We start from the raw sequence: 18,832 nt of genomic DNA on the forward strand, positions 1-18,832 counted from the left end.
TCCCCCTCCGCTAGCCCCGCCGGGGTCCCTGAGAAGACTGGGGAGGGATCTGGGCCCTGAGGCATTCCCCCCCGCCACCCAATCCAGACCCTGGCGGAGAGAATTTACAGCGTCGGGGAAGGGGTGTGCCTCCCGGCCCCAGCTCTTGCGGTGAAGGCGCTGCGGCCAGCCCAGGGTAGGCTCACGGGGTTAAGTATCGGAGCAGCAGGGGACTGTGGCGACTTAGGGGGCTGCCCTGACGGCGAGGGCCGGAGCCTGTGCGTGGAGCCCCCACCCCGCTGCTAGGCTGACCTGGGGCGCGTCGGGTCTTGTCCAAGCCTCCCTTTCCTGGACTGTGAGGGTCAGAATGAGGACGAGCCAGAGCTGCGCGAATCCCCACGCCACCAAGCCCTCAGGAATCGCGGGGTTTGTGGGCGGGTGCTGAGCCAGAAAGAGCAGCAGCCTGCAGTGGCCTGGGTCACCGTGCGGAAATAGACGTGGGAATCCAACTAAAACTATTTTCTGCATTCACTCATTCAGTAGATAACCGCCTGCGGCGCTCAGGATCACATACAATCAGAAATATAAAGAATGGGGGCGCCTAGGTGTCGCAGCTGGTTAAGCGCCAGCTTCTTGGTTTGGGCTGAGGTCATGATCTCACGGTTTGTGAGTTCGAGCTCCGCTGGCTGTGCGGACAGCCCCTCCGCCCTCCGCCCCCGCCCCCTCCCCGCGCATGCTCGTTTTCTCTCTCTCTGTCTCTGTCTCTTTCTCAAAATAAATTGGGGGCGTGGGGGCGGGGAGAGATACAAAGACTGCCCTACAGGGATGCCTGGGTGGCTCATTTGGTTGAGTGTCCAGTCTTCATTTCATCTCAGGTCTGTGATCCCAGGGTCTTGGGATGGAGCCCTGTGTCCAGTTCCAAGCTGAGCGTGGAGCTTGCTTAAGGCTGGTTCGCTCTCTCTCCCTCTGCCCCTCTCCCCTACTTGTTCTCTCTCTCTTTCTCTCGTGAAAAAAAAATGCCATATACTGTATGGCTCTTATAAAAGTAAACCATCGTGATAAAAATCGAAAATTCATTAGTTGCTCTCATAATCCAGGTGTGCCTTTTAAGTGCTTGATCTATTTTAACATTCACAACAGCCTCGTGAGGTATAAGAGTTGTGTGGGCCCACTTCTCAGATGAAGAAACTGAAAAAGTGAAGCCAGCCCCCAGGTCAGAGAAAAGAGGGTCAGCCCAATAATTATGGCTCTTGCCAGACTGACCTTCCGTTAAATGACAAGAACAGCCTCTGAGTGGACCCCTTCGGTCTCTAACCACCACCCCCTCATTCACAGGAAGAGGGGGCTGGTGAAGGCTTGCTGGGAGGCACCTGTCCTGACAGCAGCCTCTGGGAAGCCAACCTCACAGCCCAGGCCCCCAGGCCCCATGGGAGGTGTTCAGAACTGCTCCAGCAAAGCTGAGACTCTTCACTGAAGCCCCTGTGTATTGTTGCAGGCACTCAGCCTCCTAGTGCTGGGTGGCCTCTTCCTGGCCGACAGCCTGCCTTTGGGGCCAGAAACTAAGTATCTTGAGCAAACTAACTTTCATTTCAACAGCTGCAACTTCATTCCACTACAACTTTAAAGGGACTCTTCGACCCCAAACCCAGTGCCTCATTACCCACCTGTTCCTTGTTCAAAGAACAGGTAGCCTATGCAGTACTCCATTTCCAAGGGCAAAACCTATATCCAGACTCCTAGTCCTCAACCTATTCCCCCAAACCTCTTTTGTTATTCTCTCCTTTACCCCTTCCACACTGAAGAAGATCCCTACTACAACCAGCCTGTTTATAAAGTAATAATAAACGGCTTCCACTCCCCCATTAACCCAGCAGGAACTTCAGATGCACAAGCCAACACGTGGGGCTCTACTCAGGCAGCCTTATCAGAAATAAAAGTTTTATTTCCATTAGATTCCACTTAACAATGATTTGAGTATCTGCTACATGCTACACACTGTGCTGGTCTCTGGGGAACAGTAGTGAATCTCAACAGGACAGAGTCCCTGACCCCATGGAGTTTGCAGGTGATGCAGGAACAGCCAGACCCTCACCAGGCAGATGGGGAGCAGGATGCAGGAAGAGACACACCTGAGGAAGAGCTGGCCCCGATTCAGGCATAGAAAGACTTCCTGCGGGAAGTGGGCCTCAGCTGACCCTTGACCAGGCAGGGAAACCAGCCGGGGAGGGCAGAACCAGAGATGCAGAAGCCCAGAGGTGGGAGAGCACAGGGCACACGTCTGTGAGGTCCGGGAAGAATGAGACTAGAGAGGCCTTGATGGCCAGGGTGAGACACCAGACCTTAAATGTTGAAAGGTGCAGGCATAAGTGATGAGGTCCCTCGGCTGCTGAGAAATGCTCCCATTGCTGCTGAATGTGACTTTCTCATGGGAAAGTCTCCTGTACACAGCAAAGGCAATGTGCATTGTTATTATTATTGCTAAAGGTAAACTCCTTGACTTCCTGTTTTATTATTCAGGGTCTCCAGAAGTCAGAACAGATCTGTAAGTAGGATATGTAGGCTAAAAGAAATCAATTTAGGGGTGCCTGCGTGGCTCAGTTGGTTAAGCGTCTGACTCTTGATCTCAACTCAGGTCTTGATCTCAGGGTTGTGAATTCAAGCCCTGTGCGGGGGCTCTGCTCTGGGCATGAAGCTACTTAAACACATACACACACACACACACACACACACACACACACAAATCAACTTAATCCTACAAGGGCTTATATTCAGCATGCCATCCCCTCCCACCCACACCATACTCGGCCCCATGGAGGGGGCAGGGGAAAGGAATTGGTTCCTAGACTCATGTTAGGACTCTTTGGAGGAAAAGATGATACACCCAAATGGAGTCCTTTGGTGTGGGGGTGGGGTGGGGGAGGGATGGCAAGAAATGTGGGTTTCTATCCACCAAGTTTTGAAACTGGCAGACAGGCCAGAAGACATTGATGATGAGCTGGTTTTTCTCCTTGAAACAGTTCAGGAGGGCCTGTTCTTGAATTCAGCCCCATCTCCTCCAACTCTCCAAGACAGGATGAAATGGGGCCAGGGCAGTCACCTTACTAACTCATCAACTGGGAAAGCCGGGTGTCTGCAGGAGGCCCCCACATGGCCTGCAGAAAGGCCAGATGATGCGGTGTCACTGATCCCAACTAACAAGCAATGGCAGGAAAAGGGCCAAGGTGAGGTGCCAGGTAGCACAGCTGAGGAAAGTGACCACATGTGAAGGCATCACCAAGGACAAGGGCAAGGATGACACATTTGAGACCACTCCCCTGTCCTCCTGGTGCCCACTCAGTACTACGGGGCATTGACTATTGTGTGCAACCTTACATTCAAAACCCTCTGATGAGGGGCTCCTGGGTGACTCAGTCGGTTGAGTATCCGACTTCGGCTCAGGTCATGATCTTATGGTTCATGGGTCCAAGCCCCTCATCAGGCTCTGTGCTGACAGCTCAGAGCCTGGAGCCTGTTTTTGATTCTGTTTCCCTCTCTCTCTGCCCCTCCCCTGCTCGTGCTCTGTCTCACTCTCTCTCTCTGTCAAAAAGAAATAAATATTTAAAAAAAAAACCCTCTGATGATGTAACACCACTCATTGTAAAACAATGCAGAGGGACAGCCTGGCTGGCACAGTCAAAAAAGCATGTTTACAGAGTATTGAAAATAAATAAATAAATAAATAAATAAATAAATAAATAAATTTTTAAATGTAGAAAATACTGACAGGTTTAAAGAATAAGATAAAACCCACACACAAGCACACCACCTAGTGATAACCACTGTTAATTTGTGCCCTTTATTTTCGCTTAACCTACTGTGAGTCTTTCCCTTTGTCATGAAATACTCTTCTGCAATATGATTGTTAAAAGCCACTTGTATGAATGTGCCCTCTTCTTAGAATCAGTCAGACCAGTATTTGGTGTGCTTCTCATTTCTCAGTATCTGGGATAAGTAATGCTTGCTAATGAAAACCCACACATAATAAATGTTGGCACACATATCTGGTTATTTCCTAAAGACAAACCTGTAAGTGGGGTCACGGGGAAAGACACTCAACTCTTCTGCAGGCAGCACTGTACAGACAGATGCCCTCTCCCTTTTGGTGGGGGAGGGGTGTTGTTGAAAGATGGGGAGCATCCAGTTGAAGTGACACTAATCTGGTACAGTCCCCATCCAGGGGATGGGGATACCTGTGGAAGGATTAAGGTATTGGTCTTACTATTCAGGCCTCGGCAATGCTCTGCAAGTGGCCACACCATTTCTTTCAAAACAGACCCCTTCTGTTCTCATAATCTTGGTTAAAGGAAAACCTGTGAAGCAACCTTGAGCAGTGGAGTGGAAAGAGAGAGAGGGGCTTTGGAGTAGAAAACGCCCAAGTTCAAATCCAACCTGGGTCCTACCCTGGGGTAACACATCACCTAAGCTCCAAAGTTCCATTAGGAGGATGTGATGTAGTCAGGCAATGGCATAATGCTTGACACAGTAGCAGCCATCCGACTCACAGGGGTGATTCTAATATGTACCATGTCACTGACCAATCTCGTGTCTACAGGAATCTAAGTCCCACAGGGAGTGAAGCCCTGAGACAGTACAAGCCATTCAAGTGACTCTCAGCTCTGGGGATCATGGTAATGGTAAATGAATAGTGACCTCATTTCAATTTGCAAAGAAAGGAATAAATGTTGTTCCTCCAGGAAACCTTTTAAAATTTACTAGTAACTGTTACTGCTTACTCTTGATGACATCAGAGACAAATGTTAATGGTTTTGAGCACCTGCTATGTGCCAGGCACCATGCTACACCCTCTACCTGCTTTATCCTTACAACAACCCCATAAGTCAGATGCATTTTTACCCCCATCCAACAGATGAGGAAACTGAAGACCAGAGAGATGAGGTGTCTTGCCCAGTGACAATTGAATGGTAGGGCTGGGATCTCTAGCTGGTTCAAGAAATCGAATCTGAGCCCAACCCAGAAGGAAGGCCTACTGTAAATGACACAGCCCTCCCTCAAGGAGCAGCCATTCTTGTGGGCAAGAGGAACCATCACATAATCACACAAGCTGAGCTAAGTGCTCCTGAAGGCAAATGTCAGGACCTAGACCATAATGAACAGTGGTCAGGGAAGGTTTGACAGCAAAGGAGGGATGGAAACAGAGAGAGAGTGTTCCAGGCAGAAGATATGGCATACGCGAAGTTCCAAGGCAGGAACACATGAGTGAGGGATCTCAAAAAACCCTGGGATGGCCCTGAAGAAAAAATGAACACACAAAGAAGAGATTGGCAAGGGGCCAGATCAGAACATCAGAGGTCACTTCCAGGGCCACTGGCAGTTTCAAGCAGGAAGTGACCTCCTGATCAAGTAGCCATCTCTCATAGAGGTCATTGCCAGTCACTCTTGGAACTAAGACCTCCAAGAGATAGGAATTTACGTCAGTTTCTAGCCCATCAGCCACCCCAGCCAGGCTGAGGCAGACATTTAAGGGATCCCTCTTTATAGCCACACAGCCCTTAACCTGCCCCAGGGGACCACCTCCCCACAGGCAGAGGGGAACTCACAAACAGTGAGATCATGACCTGAGCCGAAGTTGGATGCTTAACCGACTGCCACCCAGGTGCCCCATTAAAGCTCCATTTTAATCACAAGGATTCTCATCGTAACAATGAGACTAGACACATACACATGTGCGTACCGTCTGTAAGTACATCTAACTTCAGTGCAAAAACCAAAGGCAGGACGTGCCTGTGTTTGCATTCTGCTGCCAGGCGTGCCGGCCTTTCTTTGCTGTGAGGTCTCCTTCTCTGTGGCCTGGCCTTGCCCACACTGGTGGGAAGTGTCTATGATTTGTCTGAAAGCTGACACCCGCCCACTTCTTGGAATGTCTCTGACCAGCCAGAGGGGGCACCACCAGGCAGGACCAATCATCCTGGAGGACCACTTCTTTGTCTCTGTCCCCTCCAACTTTGTAAAGCAGAGAATTCCCTAATCTTTTCCTCATAGTCAGAGAAACAATCCCAGGGGTGCCTGGGTGGCTCAGTCAGCTAAGTGTCAAGACTCTTGATCTCACAATTTGTGAGGTCAAGCCCCACGTCTGGCTCTGCACTGACAGAGTAGAACCTGCTTGGGATTCTCTCCCTCTCTGTGTCTCTGTCTCTCTCACCGTCCCTCCCTGACTCACATGCACGCTCTCTCTCAAAATAAATAAATAAACTTAAAAAAAAAAAAAGAGTTCTCCTCCTTTAAGCAAGACCATTATATAAAAAAATTATATTACCTAAAAGAAAAATCAATGTTATTTAAAAAGACAGAGGAAAGAAAAAAAAGAAAAATTCCCAGCTTTTGTTCACATCTAGAGTGGGGCGTGTCCATCTGCCTGGCACAGGGTCCTTGAAGCACCAAGTCCAGAAAAAAGTCTCTCTCTCAGGGCTGGCAGGTGACTAGGAAAAAAGGAGGCTGGTGAATGGAACATAAGCAGATCTGAGTTCACGGTCAGTTAGCACAGGCTACATACGTTCAATTATCAAGAAAACCAGCATTACTGTCCTAATTTAATTTTGCTACGAACACATCCTTCCTCCCCAACTCCCATCCCTTCCTTCCTAGACCAGCATCAAAACAAACAGGCATGAACCCTGTCTCTTCTTTCGGGGAGTAAGATGCTGTAACTCAGCACCTGACGAAGTCCCTGGGCTGAAGCTCCTATCAGCAGGTAACTGTCTCCCTCCCATCCCCATCTGACCCCCACAGAACCCAAGTCTTGCTCTTCCACAGACTGACTGATAAACCACTACTTACCAAGTGCCAGGCACTTCCAAGCATGACAACGGGTGCTTCATAAACCCCATCTCATTTCATCCTCACAATAGCCCCTATGCAGTGGGTATTAGTCCCAGCTTGCAGATGAAAAAAACAGGCTCAGAGCAATTAGGTGATTTGCCCACAGTCCCATATATAGAAAGAGACGGACTCAGAAGGGAAGGGATTGTGTGTGCATCTTGCCCATTACTGTGTTGCCAGTACACACTTTAGACTCTCAGATGAATGTTGTAAGAGCATTGTATCATCGGTAAATGTGACAGCTGGTGCAACATCCTCTCCAGAAAGAGCCCCGGGAGCCGAGCTCACTGATCTTGCATTACTTTCCCTTAATCCCAAAGACCCTATTTGAATTTTGTCTCATTGCAAAAGGTCTCACCTCAGGTTTGTGTCCTTCCCTCCTTCATTGCATCCTCTACCTTATCGTATTCTTGGACCACTTCTGATTTTGTTCCTGTGAACAGGGAGGGCAGGGTATGCTGGGGCTAGGGGTGGGAAACAGACATTTATTGAAGGCCCACTATGCCCAGGACAGCAAAGATATATTTTTATGTTTCCTTCCACCATCTGCTTAGCTTACTGTTAGTAGTCTCTTATTCAATTAAAGCAGATGAAATTCTAATTAAAGCCTGCAAGGGAAGCTGGTCTTTGCTACCTTTAAAGTTTGCATTTCTAAAACAAAGTAAAGCCAGTGTTGAGGCCCCACAGATGCTGGCGATTATAAGAACCCCAAACAGGAGCACCTGGCTGGCCCAGTCAGTAGAGCATGTTACTCTTGATCTTGGGGCTATGAGTTTGAGCCCCAAATTGGGTGCAAAGATTAAAACTAAAAAAAGGAAAAAGAAAAAAAAACAAAACCCTGAGCAGCTGTAAAAACAGGCTCTATTTTCTAACACTGTGGTAAAAATTAGGGTTTCTCTGCTGTCCAAAGAGGATTTTCCTCCTAATAGGTAAGAATTCACTTACTGCACCAACTGCCCAGTAAGATTCTTCCAATCAAGTCCCTTTAGATCTATTTGCTTAACCTGTGAAAGAAATCTACTCTCAATATTTGGATAAGGGAACCAAGCCACTATAACTTGGCACTCCAGGTCCTTCCTTCAGCCTATCGGCTATACAGAGGGACAGTTCAGCCTACTGGTTAGGGATGAGGATGCTTCAACTCGATCTACAAATCTCTGAGCTGCCAATCCCTTGTCTGTGCTCTTGGCAAAGCTAACGGATTTCCTGACTTCAGCATCTCAAAAATGAGAGTGCTAATAGTACCTTGTATATTGGGTTGTGGTGAGGAAAGACACAAAGAGCACTCAGAGTAGGAACTAACATCCTGTGGTTGTCTGTCCTCACTTGCTGTCCCCACTAACGTTATGGGAAAGCACTCTACTGCCTTTGGCCACACGTACACTTGCAAGTCCTCCCCCACCTACCTGGGCGGCCAGACCTTTACCAAGGGGACCTGTGAGCAGCCTCGGCAGGGTTTGCTGCAGCTCATATCCCAGCTCTGCTACTAGCTGGCTGTGAGATCAAGAGTAAGGGACAGCCTCTCCAAGCCTCTGTAAAATGGGGACAGTACGATTACCCACGTAGCAGAGTATCTGTGAAACTAAATGAGATGATGGCGTGTAAAGCATGTGGCGCTCAAAGGTTGGCTCTTAGAAATGTGCGGAAATGGCAGGGAGCATGGGAAAGAGGAAATGAATGAGGAAAAACATGCAGTCTCCTGGGTGAATATGAACAGGAAAACTGAAGGCTATGCCAAGCATCAGAGGCAAGAACATGGTTGAATTTCCTCCTCAGCAGTGCTTCACTCAGAGCGGTTTTTTGTTTTGTTTTTTAACAGTCCTACGGGGAAGGGTAGGGGGAAGAACCAGCGGACAAGGAAAACCCAATGTTCCCAAGACCCAACTCGTCCACCATATTCTTTTCAGACAATGGCCAGGAGGCTTGTATCCTGTGTCCCTGCTGTTTCTTACCACTTGTTGTCCTGTCCTGGATACCTGTCATTTCTGAGCACTATGTGCCAGTAAGCACTTCACATTCACCACCCTGTGAGGGAGGGTCTTTGGCCCATTCTAGAGATGAGAAACTGAGGCCCAGAAGTGCAGCCACAGGGTCACAGTGGCAGAAACAGAGCTGGGAACTCACCCCAAAGTTGATGGGCACCAAGAAGTTAACTCACAGAGTGCTGGCACACAGGAGGTGGGATAATGTCTATAGGAAGAAATAAAAAGGCCCTTCTTTGTCTTATTGGATGGCAGGAAGTTTGTGGCTCCCACATTTCAGTGGCTCTTTTCAAATTTCTGAAAAGAAAGCCCATTTGTTCTGACAGTCAAATTTCTCCTTGATAGGAGCATCCCTGCTCCTGACTCCACACAGGCAACACATCACTGCCCACCGGAGGGCAAGGCAAACAGCCACGGCAGCAGGCTTCACGTGCAAGAAAGACATACTGGCTACCCTCACCTCCTCACCCTGGATATTCTTCCTCCTTCCCAGCGGCAGAGCCCTTGGAAAGCTGTGCTAGGAACCCAGCTACTCGGGAAACAGGAAAGAGGATCTAGAATCATGAACCACTGCAATCTTAAAACATTTTATTTGATGCAGAAATCCTAAGGTACAAAAACATTTTGCAAATGTCAGCTGTGACCTACTGTCACCTATTTACAGTTATGTACAAATCAGATAAGACATTGTTTTCAATGTAAAAACATAGCACACTGCTACAGTCCTGCTATTCCACCAAACCCCACAAAGGACAAACTTAAAGATGAAACAAAGACAATGGCAACAACCACCATGTTCCAATGTTCCACAGGCTTTCCCCCCCTAGATCGTAGTCACAGGGAGCTTCTGAAGTGAAAAAAAAAAAATAGTAAAAATAGAAGTTACCTACTCTCTAAATGAACATGTGGTTTTTACAAAAGTTTTTGCTTTGTCCAGACTCACCATGGTTTTTCTTGAGAGAAAAAACACAAGTTTTACATAACAATTACACATCAGTGTAATAACCCAAAGGAATTTTTTTGTCTAACAGATGGAGCAGCCAACTTTGTCTACAGCATGTACAAATAGAAGAATGCTTCTTTGAATATTCTCCACTGACATTTTACTTGATACAAATGTCAGAGATGCAGTCATAATGGTTTGCTTTTCTCAGACTTCTGATTGTGCAAAACACAGTGCTAGGTCATTTCAGAGCCATAGCCCCAGCCCTTCAGAACACAGGAGAGCTCCTGGAAGAGTCTGTGGTCCCAGCTGAACTTCGGGCAGGAAACAAAGAGCAGGAGGGGGGACAATTGGCCAAAATTCCCAAGAGGTTGTCCCTCACCTTCCTTAAAAATTAGCCCTTAGCAGCTGCTATCTTGCCGGTGATTAAGCTGAAGTCTGAACCATCTAATAATATTGAGTCATGAATTAAAGGCAAGGTCTAGAGGTATGTAAAATAGAATCCAAAATTGGGAGGGAGAGGTAGCTACCACTCAGAAGGTAAGAGTTGGTCTTGAAGAGAATTTTGGAGCTCAGGAATGACATCAGACACATCAGGAATAAGCACCAAGTGTCTGACCAGAAGAGGGGAAAAGAAAACACAATAGAAGACGATTGTTGGGGAGGAATGGATGGGGCGACCAAATAATCCTCAAAATGAATGCAGGCGATATACCATTTTTAAAAAGTGCCATTGTATTTGTAAGTAGTAAGAGAAGCTGGGCACACGAGAATTTCCCTGTAATCCCCATCCTGAGCTTGGCCGTCACAAGGCACCAATGCGAAGAAGGCACCACATTCTGTTTCGGCAACCAAACAGAGTGTGAAGCTGGGAAACAGAAGAGCAGTGAAAATTATTAAGCCCTTGGAAAACAAGAGCTATGAAGAATGGTTTAAGTAGGTGGGATTATTTATCACTGAAATAAAAACACCAGGGGGATGACTTCACTGTGGTTTTCAAATACACGGAAGGTAACCAGCTGTTCTTTTTCCACTACATGCAGAACAAAAGAAGGCTGGTTTGAATTTCTGTAAGACGTACAAAGAACTATCTGATCAGCAGGGCAGGTTACAGAATTTCCCTCACTGAAAATCCAGAATCCCATCCATAGCCATATGTCTGAAATAATTCAGGCTCAGCCCTGGCTGACACCGGGAGGGGGGACATCCTAGATAATCCAAACTTTCTCCCAGCTCCAAAACTCTGAAATTGGAATCCAAGCTATTGGCTTACAGTCAGACTTCCTTTTGTTTATTTTCACCCTGAGCCTGGAAAGGAGGGGACACAGAAAGGATGACCCAACACCCCAGGAGGACTCCTAACTGATCTCTCGGTATCAGGAAAAGCTTTTGTCTGGATACTGTTTCACATCTCCAAAACACAGTCACTTCACAGATCATTTAAAACAGAAGACAATGCAAATACCTGGCTCTAGTGGACACTCGGGGATTCCCTGCCCCACTCCCCACAACGCCTGCTGTTCTCATTAAGTCTTGGCCTAAGCTCAGAATTGCACATCATTTAAAAAATTATGAAGCCAAGAACTAAAACTATAAATAAGGCCCTTTAGGTTGTAGAGTTTAAATGAAAATTGTTCCAAGTGTTATGCTTTTTAAATTGGGGAACATAAATCTGATTTTGAAATTAGTAACTGGCCTGCCTTTCTCTTAAGGCACCATGAAACATAAAGAAGCCCTCAAACATTTCAAATACATTCACAATCGTATCAAACTACCTTGGGGGAGGCAAGGTGGGGAAGAAGCAATCCAGACACCAGCTGCATCTAGCAAGAGCATTTTCTGGTGGTACCAGACATCTGTAATTACCATGAACACTTTTCATTTCAAATCTTACAAGGCAGAGGTAGCAAACTGGCATCTAGTGGGCCAAATCAGGCCCACTCATGTGTTCTGTTGAATCTGAATTGAAAAAAAAAAATCTCTTTTAATTTAGCTGCCAATACTTTAGAAAATTAGAAACTTTCCTATAAAATTCCAGATTCTCAGCTTCTCTTGAAAAATGGGAAGATCAGGAGACACCACATGGCCACAAATGGCTGGAGTAGCTGCCCTCCTATGGGTGGGACACGGAGCACTTCAGTTTGCCACACTCCCCACCATGCCCTATGGTCTCTCTGACACTGAGAAGGTAGGTCATTGCCATTTATCACCACACTTCATTGATCTGTCGTCCTGGCCCGCTGCACTGGCACCTCCTGAAGGCACAGCATCCGCTAAATAAAAGCGGCAGTCTTCACCAACGATATGAAACAAGAAAGGCTAACAACCTTCATGCTGTTATTGTCCACATCTCTCCAATAAAGACACAAGGAAGGATTCCTCTCCCCTAAGAACCAAATTAGCATTGAGGCTATTGGGGACCATGGGGTTTTCTTTCTTAAGAGGAAGGTTGTGTCGTTTCTTCTCTAGGAGTAAAATAGCTTTTTCTTCATTTGTTTCTTTTAAAAGATGCTCAACTCTGAAAAAAGGAAAAGTTCTGAAAATCATGTAACTCCACATTTTTGGAGGAACAGTCTTCCTGTTTATTTGTGCTTAAGTCAGGGAACCTGAGACTAGGGCTTGGCTAGAAAAAAAAACACCCCACATTTGCAGCTATGAAGTCGCAAGACTGAACTTTAATATACAAACACACACGACCTCAAATTATGACCCATTGATTCTGATGATGTCATAGTTGCTAAAGACATTTTTGAACTTCTGCTCTGGGACTGTCTTCAGTTATTACTAATGTGTTAACCAAAAATGGTCTCATGACTTTAAGGCCCCATCTCATTTTTGGTTCAAAATGCTATTACCCAACCTGAGGGCCTGGGCCTGTGTCTTCTGATTCTCTCTGGAGATCAATGTGCCTCAAAGGCCCAGGATTTGGCCCTCTGGAGGATCCCCTGCAAGACACTCTGTCCACTGTGTGGCTGGACTGGGTCTGTCCAGGTGGTTCTTGTTGCTTGTGGCCAACCTCTGGGAGAAAAACACACCTTTACCTGGGCTTCCACTTCCCCAATCCATCCCTGGACAAAGCTGACTACGTCAGATGCTAAGTCCTTTCTGTAGGGCACTAGGGAGTTAAGATGAACACCTAGCTCCCTACCTTCAACTACCTTCAAGATTTGCTTACCTGGGTCCTTGGACCTACTCCAGGTGTCCTGCCCAGAGAACACCAGCTAACTTAGCCACACAAGCCTCTTATTCTCAGGACCAAGGCTTTTTATTGAGATCATCCTTATATTCTAATTCTTGTTTCCCCAATTTCAAGAAGCCTGTGATTCAGTAGAACCTTTATCTGAATTCCGTGTTATCATTTCCATTGACTGGAACAATGTATCAGTCAAAAACTGCAGGTCTGCTTAAAACAGATGTTTTGCCTTCATCTACAGGGCAACTGTTCTTATTCCCAGCACAAGATGGGGAGGTTTAAAAAAAAAAAAAAAGTGGAACTAGTAAGGCAAAACCACGAAGTTGGGACATCTCAACACTGTGGTTTTGCTACTTGGTATGTTAGAGTCTGCTTGTGTTGAACATAAGAAACATTAGTATTTCAAAATAAGTATCCAAACCATAAATCCAAACGAAAAGTTTACCTGATTTTTGGTCTAGCACATTTTTTCCCTTGCATTTTCACAAGAAGGAAGTTCATTTAGCAAGCTCTCTGCCCACATGCATGGAGCTCAGTTGATGCTCCCCACCCCCTGCCAGTCCTCCGTGCTGTTCCTGGGGTCGCTTTCTCAGAGATGCATCATTTTCTGTGCAAAGCTGAATATCTAACCTAAAAGTAGCTCCTCGGGGTTCCTTTGGAGCACGTACCATTTCTTGGCTTCAATCTCTCTTGATACTGTTCCAGAGTGAATTTTCACGTTAGCAAGTTTGGACTGACCAATCTCCCTTGCAGAACGTATCCTGACAGTGGAAGGGCAGGGCAGGCATATGAGGGCAGGAGCTCTGCACTTGTCCCAGACTCTCCAGTATCATGGAACATCTCTTCTCCAACCGGATGCCTGGTTCTGTGGGGGAGGTGGTTGTGAGGCTCACTTGTCTCCCCTGCAGAGCAGCTGCAGGAAACTCGATGCCAGAGAACAGACAAACACGTTCTTCCCCCAAGAAGCCCGTCAGCTGCCTTTACAGAGCATGGAGTGTGGCATTTGCATCAAAAATACACACAAACCTCTTCTTTGCAGCAAGGCGGCAAACCTTCCCTTCCCACCTGCTAAGCATGTGCTTGGATGGAAAGTCCTGCCTCATTCTACCTCCCAACCCCTCCTTGAGACATTTCTCAGTGTCTCCCTTAATATTGGTCCTACCTGCTAAAGGAGTAAAACCCAGGGTCCCCTGTGTAGTGCTGAGTAAAAGCAGGCTGCCCGAAGCCAACAGCACCCACGGAAAGGGTGGAGAAAGATGCTCACAACCCCTCAAGGACACAGGGAGAAGGGATTCCACAAAGACATCATCACACACATGCTAATAGACAAGCAGGATTTGAACAACTGTTTTCCCTTCGGAAGGAGAAATTCTGTAGAAATGTCATTCATTAAAAACAGAACATTTACTTTTCCTTTTTTAAAGCAAATTCTTTCCTCCTAAACTCTAAATACCTATTTTTGGTAGGAAAACAAGAGACCAATCTTTCACTGGGTAAATACAACAGAAACACACAGCGAAACATGATTCACAGGCTGAGTTGTGGGGGGAGTACTTTGAGATTCAAGAATTGAATGACTTCAGGTCTCATGTCTTCTTCAGATATTACAAGAGCAAACTCATCTTTGTGACAGTCTCCCCTCCACCTTCTTAAAATGAGATTTATCATTAGTCAAAACCAGTTCAGCAGATTAAGTGGCTGCCACCTGCACATCGCCATATTTCAATGGATTCTGATCCCTGATATTCTGGACACAGCTTTAGATCAGAAGTCAAATGAAGCACGGACTCCGGCTTCCAATAATCCAGCCCAGTTAGGTATTAGTCTTTTAAAAATAAACTTCCAGGCAGCAACATCTAAGATACTGCACAGTAAATGTAACCCCAGGAAACTTGGTGGGCAGATCCCGCCCCCACACAAAGCCTACTCAAACCAAGAGGCGGTCCTGTGTCCTGAGTTTTGCTGCTTTCTGGACATTGACCAACCTATGTCAGAAAGAATTGTCTAGATGGTCAGCCTGACCCTGCAGCCCCCACCTCAGTGTGCCATGGCACCCACGAACACATAAAGACTCGTATTATGAAAGGTGATACGATATACAGTCACCTCCTCGACCTTTGACTCAGAGCTTTTTTAACATCCAAGCCATTGTAAATTCTACACCCAAAACAGACAAGAACATCATCTGTAGGAACATGGATTCCAGATAGACTGGCACTTGATTTCTGTGGCTGTAATGGTACTAAAAGTGCTTCTCCACAAAGCATTTCCAATCAAAGTAGCCAACAGCGAATGGGCAAAGTCGGAAGAGATAAATAAAATCTGAATGAGCAGTGCAGGTATTTTCCTGTTTCTCTGTGCATGTTTCCTCCCGACCTCCCAGAGTTGGCTCTAATCCAAGGTCTGATCTAATGTGACCAGCTGCCGTCAGACCTTGTGGACATGCCTTCCAGAGATCCATATGGTTTTAGAAAATTGGAGACTTTGCCAAGATATCAGGTAGAGGGATGGGGCAAGGAGAGCAAGTACTGGCCCGAATTTCACTCCAAATATCCTTGTAGGACACCTCAGCTCCAAGCAGACTGCTCAACCAGGGAGAAGAGCTGGGGGACCAGAGAGAGGCAGCAGCTAAAGTGGCAATGCGTAGACTCTTCTGTTTTGTTACAAAGGGGCGACTGCGTGGAGTTCACCAGTGTAGCTGCAGCAACCAGGCTCTGCTCGGCACGCCCCAGAGGTGAGGAGCTTGGAAGGGAAGGCGGGAGGATCCTCCTCACCTAAGGAAAGAAGACAGGGCAGAGACACGTCATCGTACTTCACTGGGCTGGGGGCTAAGGCCAGAGTGTGGCTGCATCTGGGCTGGGACTATGGGCTTTACAAGCGAGGCAGGCATACCAACCGGCTCAAGACAGGGCACTCTCATCCTGGTGGCAGGCTCCCTTAGCCCAGGGTCAAGGGTTTGCATGCATGACTCCCGCTGGCCACAGGGACCGTAAGGAGCAGTCCCAGATGGCATCCTGCTGGTGCTCCCTTGGGAGGTAGGACTCTTCTACAGAGCCCTCCTACCTGGCCCTGTGCTGAGATATGATGGAGAGAATATCGTGTCCATCAACCCCTGGATCACAAGATGTGGCTTTCAAAGCACTGGCATTGGTGAGGGGTGGTGAACACCTCAAATCCCAACAAAGATACAGGTCCACAGCCCCTCATCCGATACCCCTGGGGCAAGCTGTCTTGGTAGTCAGATGTCTGTGGAGTTCAGGAAGGTGATATAATGCACACACTGCATGTTACGTAACACCACTTGTGGGGCTGGGCAAGCTCACTGTAACTTAGCATCAGTATTTCTGCAGTTCCCGTGAACACTCCCAGTGCCTGGAATAAATCGGGACTACCAATGGAGTTGGGTTACTTCCCATGAGGTTTCATTGCCAATAACTCCACCTGAAAATTAGGAAAACCCTTGCATGGATTTGGGAATTAGGGACAAAGGCTGTGGCCTGCATCAGGAACCCAACCCAAAGACACTCTGGGCTCTCCTGCACCTTACCCAGGCCAGAGGAGGAGGACACGCTCTCCGTCAGTGAAGATGTTTCTGTTTGATCCGCTGAGAGTCCTTCCATTAGGGGCAGAGACAGCTCCGAGGAGGGCACGGATGAGTCGTAGATGCCCGAGTCCCGGGGCATGTCCGAGGGGCTGGCGGCCTTCACCACGTGCAGCAGGGGGCGCAGGACCGAGCCGCTGCCGGGCCCAGGCCCCGCCTCCACGTCTGGGTCCAGGCCCAAGGGCTGGCCCTCCAAGGGCAAGTCGGCCTGCACCCCGGGGACCGCCTCGGCCTTGAGGCAGAAATCGCTGTCAGGGCCTGGTTTGCACATGACATCATTTAACACTAAGCCCGAGTCAAACTTCTCCAGCACTGGCTCCCGGTAGTGAAGTGGGGTAGGGCGTAGGGGAATGAATTGCTTCTCAAACCAGTCGGGCTCCTCATCGATAAATTGGTGCATGTTGCAAATGGCGACGTAAAGGGACCGACCTGATTTGCTGCGAAAGTAGTTCCTTCTGCTCACCTGTCCGGGGTACTGCCCGGGCTCCGGGAGACCGTGGTCTCGGGAGTGCAGGTGGGAACAGAGCTGGGGAAGGTTGTCCATGAGTTTGTACTTGGTGCTCAGGTCCAGGATGCCGGGAACATCTCCCTCGCAGGAATAGTCGAAGTAAACGGTGATGAACTTGCTGAGCTGGGCTGAGGAGCTCTGTTTGGCCTGGCGGAGCTTTTCAGCAATGGCGGACACAGCCACCAGGAAGAGCTCGCCCTTCCCGGAGCCCCGGCCGCTGCCTTTGTGCTTGTAGTTCTTCTTGTCCACAAAGTACTTCATGCCTTTGGAACACACCACGATGATGAACTGGGACTCATGGATCTTCTGGATGACCCATTCTCTCTGTCCTTCTCGGCAAAGACTGAAGTCTTCCCACAAGTCCAGAGCCACCTGGAAATAGATCACAGACTTCACTCACCCCAACCGTCTGGGGAGGGAGGGGTCAGGTCAGGTAACAAAAACAAGAGTGTTACAAGAAGGTCACATCATACGTCCCTTGAGTATTATCAGCACTGCCATGTGCAGGCTCAGAGCTGCTGGGCTTTGAGAACAGCTCACATTCTGTGGGTGATGGTCATGTGCCAGGCCCTCTGCATCGTGCCCCTGTTTTAGCCTAACGTGGGGCCATTAACACACTCACCCTATGAGGGAAGATCCTGAAGAGAAATCTGGAAGGTGATGATGGAAGGATCTGGGTGAAGGACCCCGAAGCAGGCAGCAAATGGGGCTCACATCTGGATGCCAGAGCTGCCCACAATGCTGACTGACTCACATCTAGAGAGCGTGACTGACAAAGAAGACCTCCTTGGCCCCAAGGTCAGCCACGCTGTTTACCAGTCAGTCAATGGCCAGAGAGGAGAGGGTGGTGGACTGTAGTAACACAGCCACTCTCCTTAATGCACTTAGTGAATGACTGGCACCTCCCCCCATGACTTCATGGCAATCTATGGGGTCATCTCCCTAGAAGGCCTTTAACCCCAAGGAGCCTCTGGGAGGGCATTTGGGGGGAGGGGCACTGACAAAGGAAGGAAAACCAGGCACGCATGTCCTCTTCAGAGGGCTTCACCTTCTCTGACCATTTTCATGTGATTCTGCTGAAAACGTCTCTTGGCAGTTGTATTAACCTTTCTTTCTGTGGCTCAGAAACTAATTCCTGGGGGTGCCTGGGTGGCTCAGTCAGTTAAGTCTTCAGCTCAGGTCATCATCTCATGGTTGATGAATTCGAGTCCTGCATTGGGCTCTGCACTTACAGTGTGAAGCCTGCCTGGGATATTTTCTCTCTCCCTCTCTCTTGCCCCTCCTCCATTTGTGCACGTGCTTGCTTGCTCTCTCTCTCTCTCTCAAAAATAAACAAACTTAAAAAAAAAAGGGAAACTAATTCCCAGGGGCTATGCCTGAGTGCAGGAGCCACTGTCTCTTATGAGGAAGGGTGTTCTGAAATGATTTTCTTCCTTTTTGGCTCTAAGGTGTTATCAAAGGGAAGAAGGCCCCCAGCGTTCACTCACTTGCTGAAAATAATCCTAAATCATCTTATGTTTCCTTAATTCTCACTAGCATTATACATTCTAAAAGCTAACTAGAAATATATACCAAGCATTTTAAAAATTTTCCCATCTTTGACCCAGCAATTCCACTTCCTGGCTTCTATCTCTGGAAAATCATTAGAAAGGAGGCAAAATTGAACTACTGAAGCTGTTTAACAATATGAAATAACTCAATTATAGTAAATTGATATTATGGATCATGTGGCTAAAGTTGCATGGTGCAG

The 18,832-nt window shown here is 47.7% G+C and overlaps 1 protein-coding gene across 2 annotated transcripts in view; it reads right to left on the reverse strand.

Moving 5' to 3' along the window:
• Positions 1–9,402: 9,402 nt before the first annotated feature.
• The window catches only part of IL17RD (interleukin 17 receptor D), a 71,466-nt gene continuing 62,036 nt past the window's right edge, over positions 9,403–18,832 (reverse strand). For both annotated transcript variants that reach the window (XM_060631367.3, XM_060631366.3), the window contains exons 12-13: positions 16,521–17,454; positions 9,403–15,747 (exon numbers count right to left, since the gene is read on the reverse strand). In XM_060631367.3, coding sequence (XP_060487350.3) covers positions 15,635–15,747; positions 16,521–17,454 — 1,047 coding nt within the window. In that variant the 3' untranslated portion in view covers positions 9,403–15,634. The remainder of the gene's footprint in view (positions 15,748–16,520; positions 17,455–18,832) is intronic.

Source organism: Panthera onca, chromosome A2 (assembly GCF_046562875.1).
Source record: "Panthera onca isolate mPanOnc1 chromosome A2, mPanOnc1 haplotype 2, whole genome shotgun sequence".
Lineage (NCBI taxonomy): Eukaryota > Metazoa > Chordata > Mammalia > Carnivora > Felidae > Panthera > Panthera onca.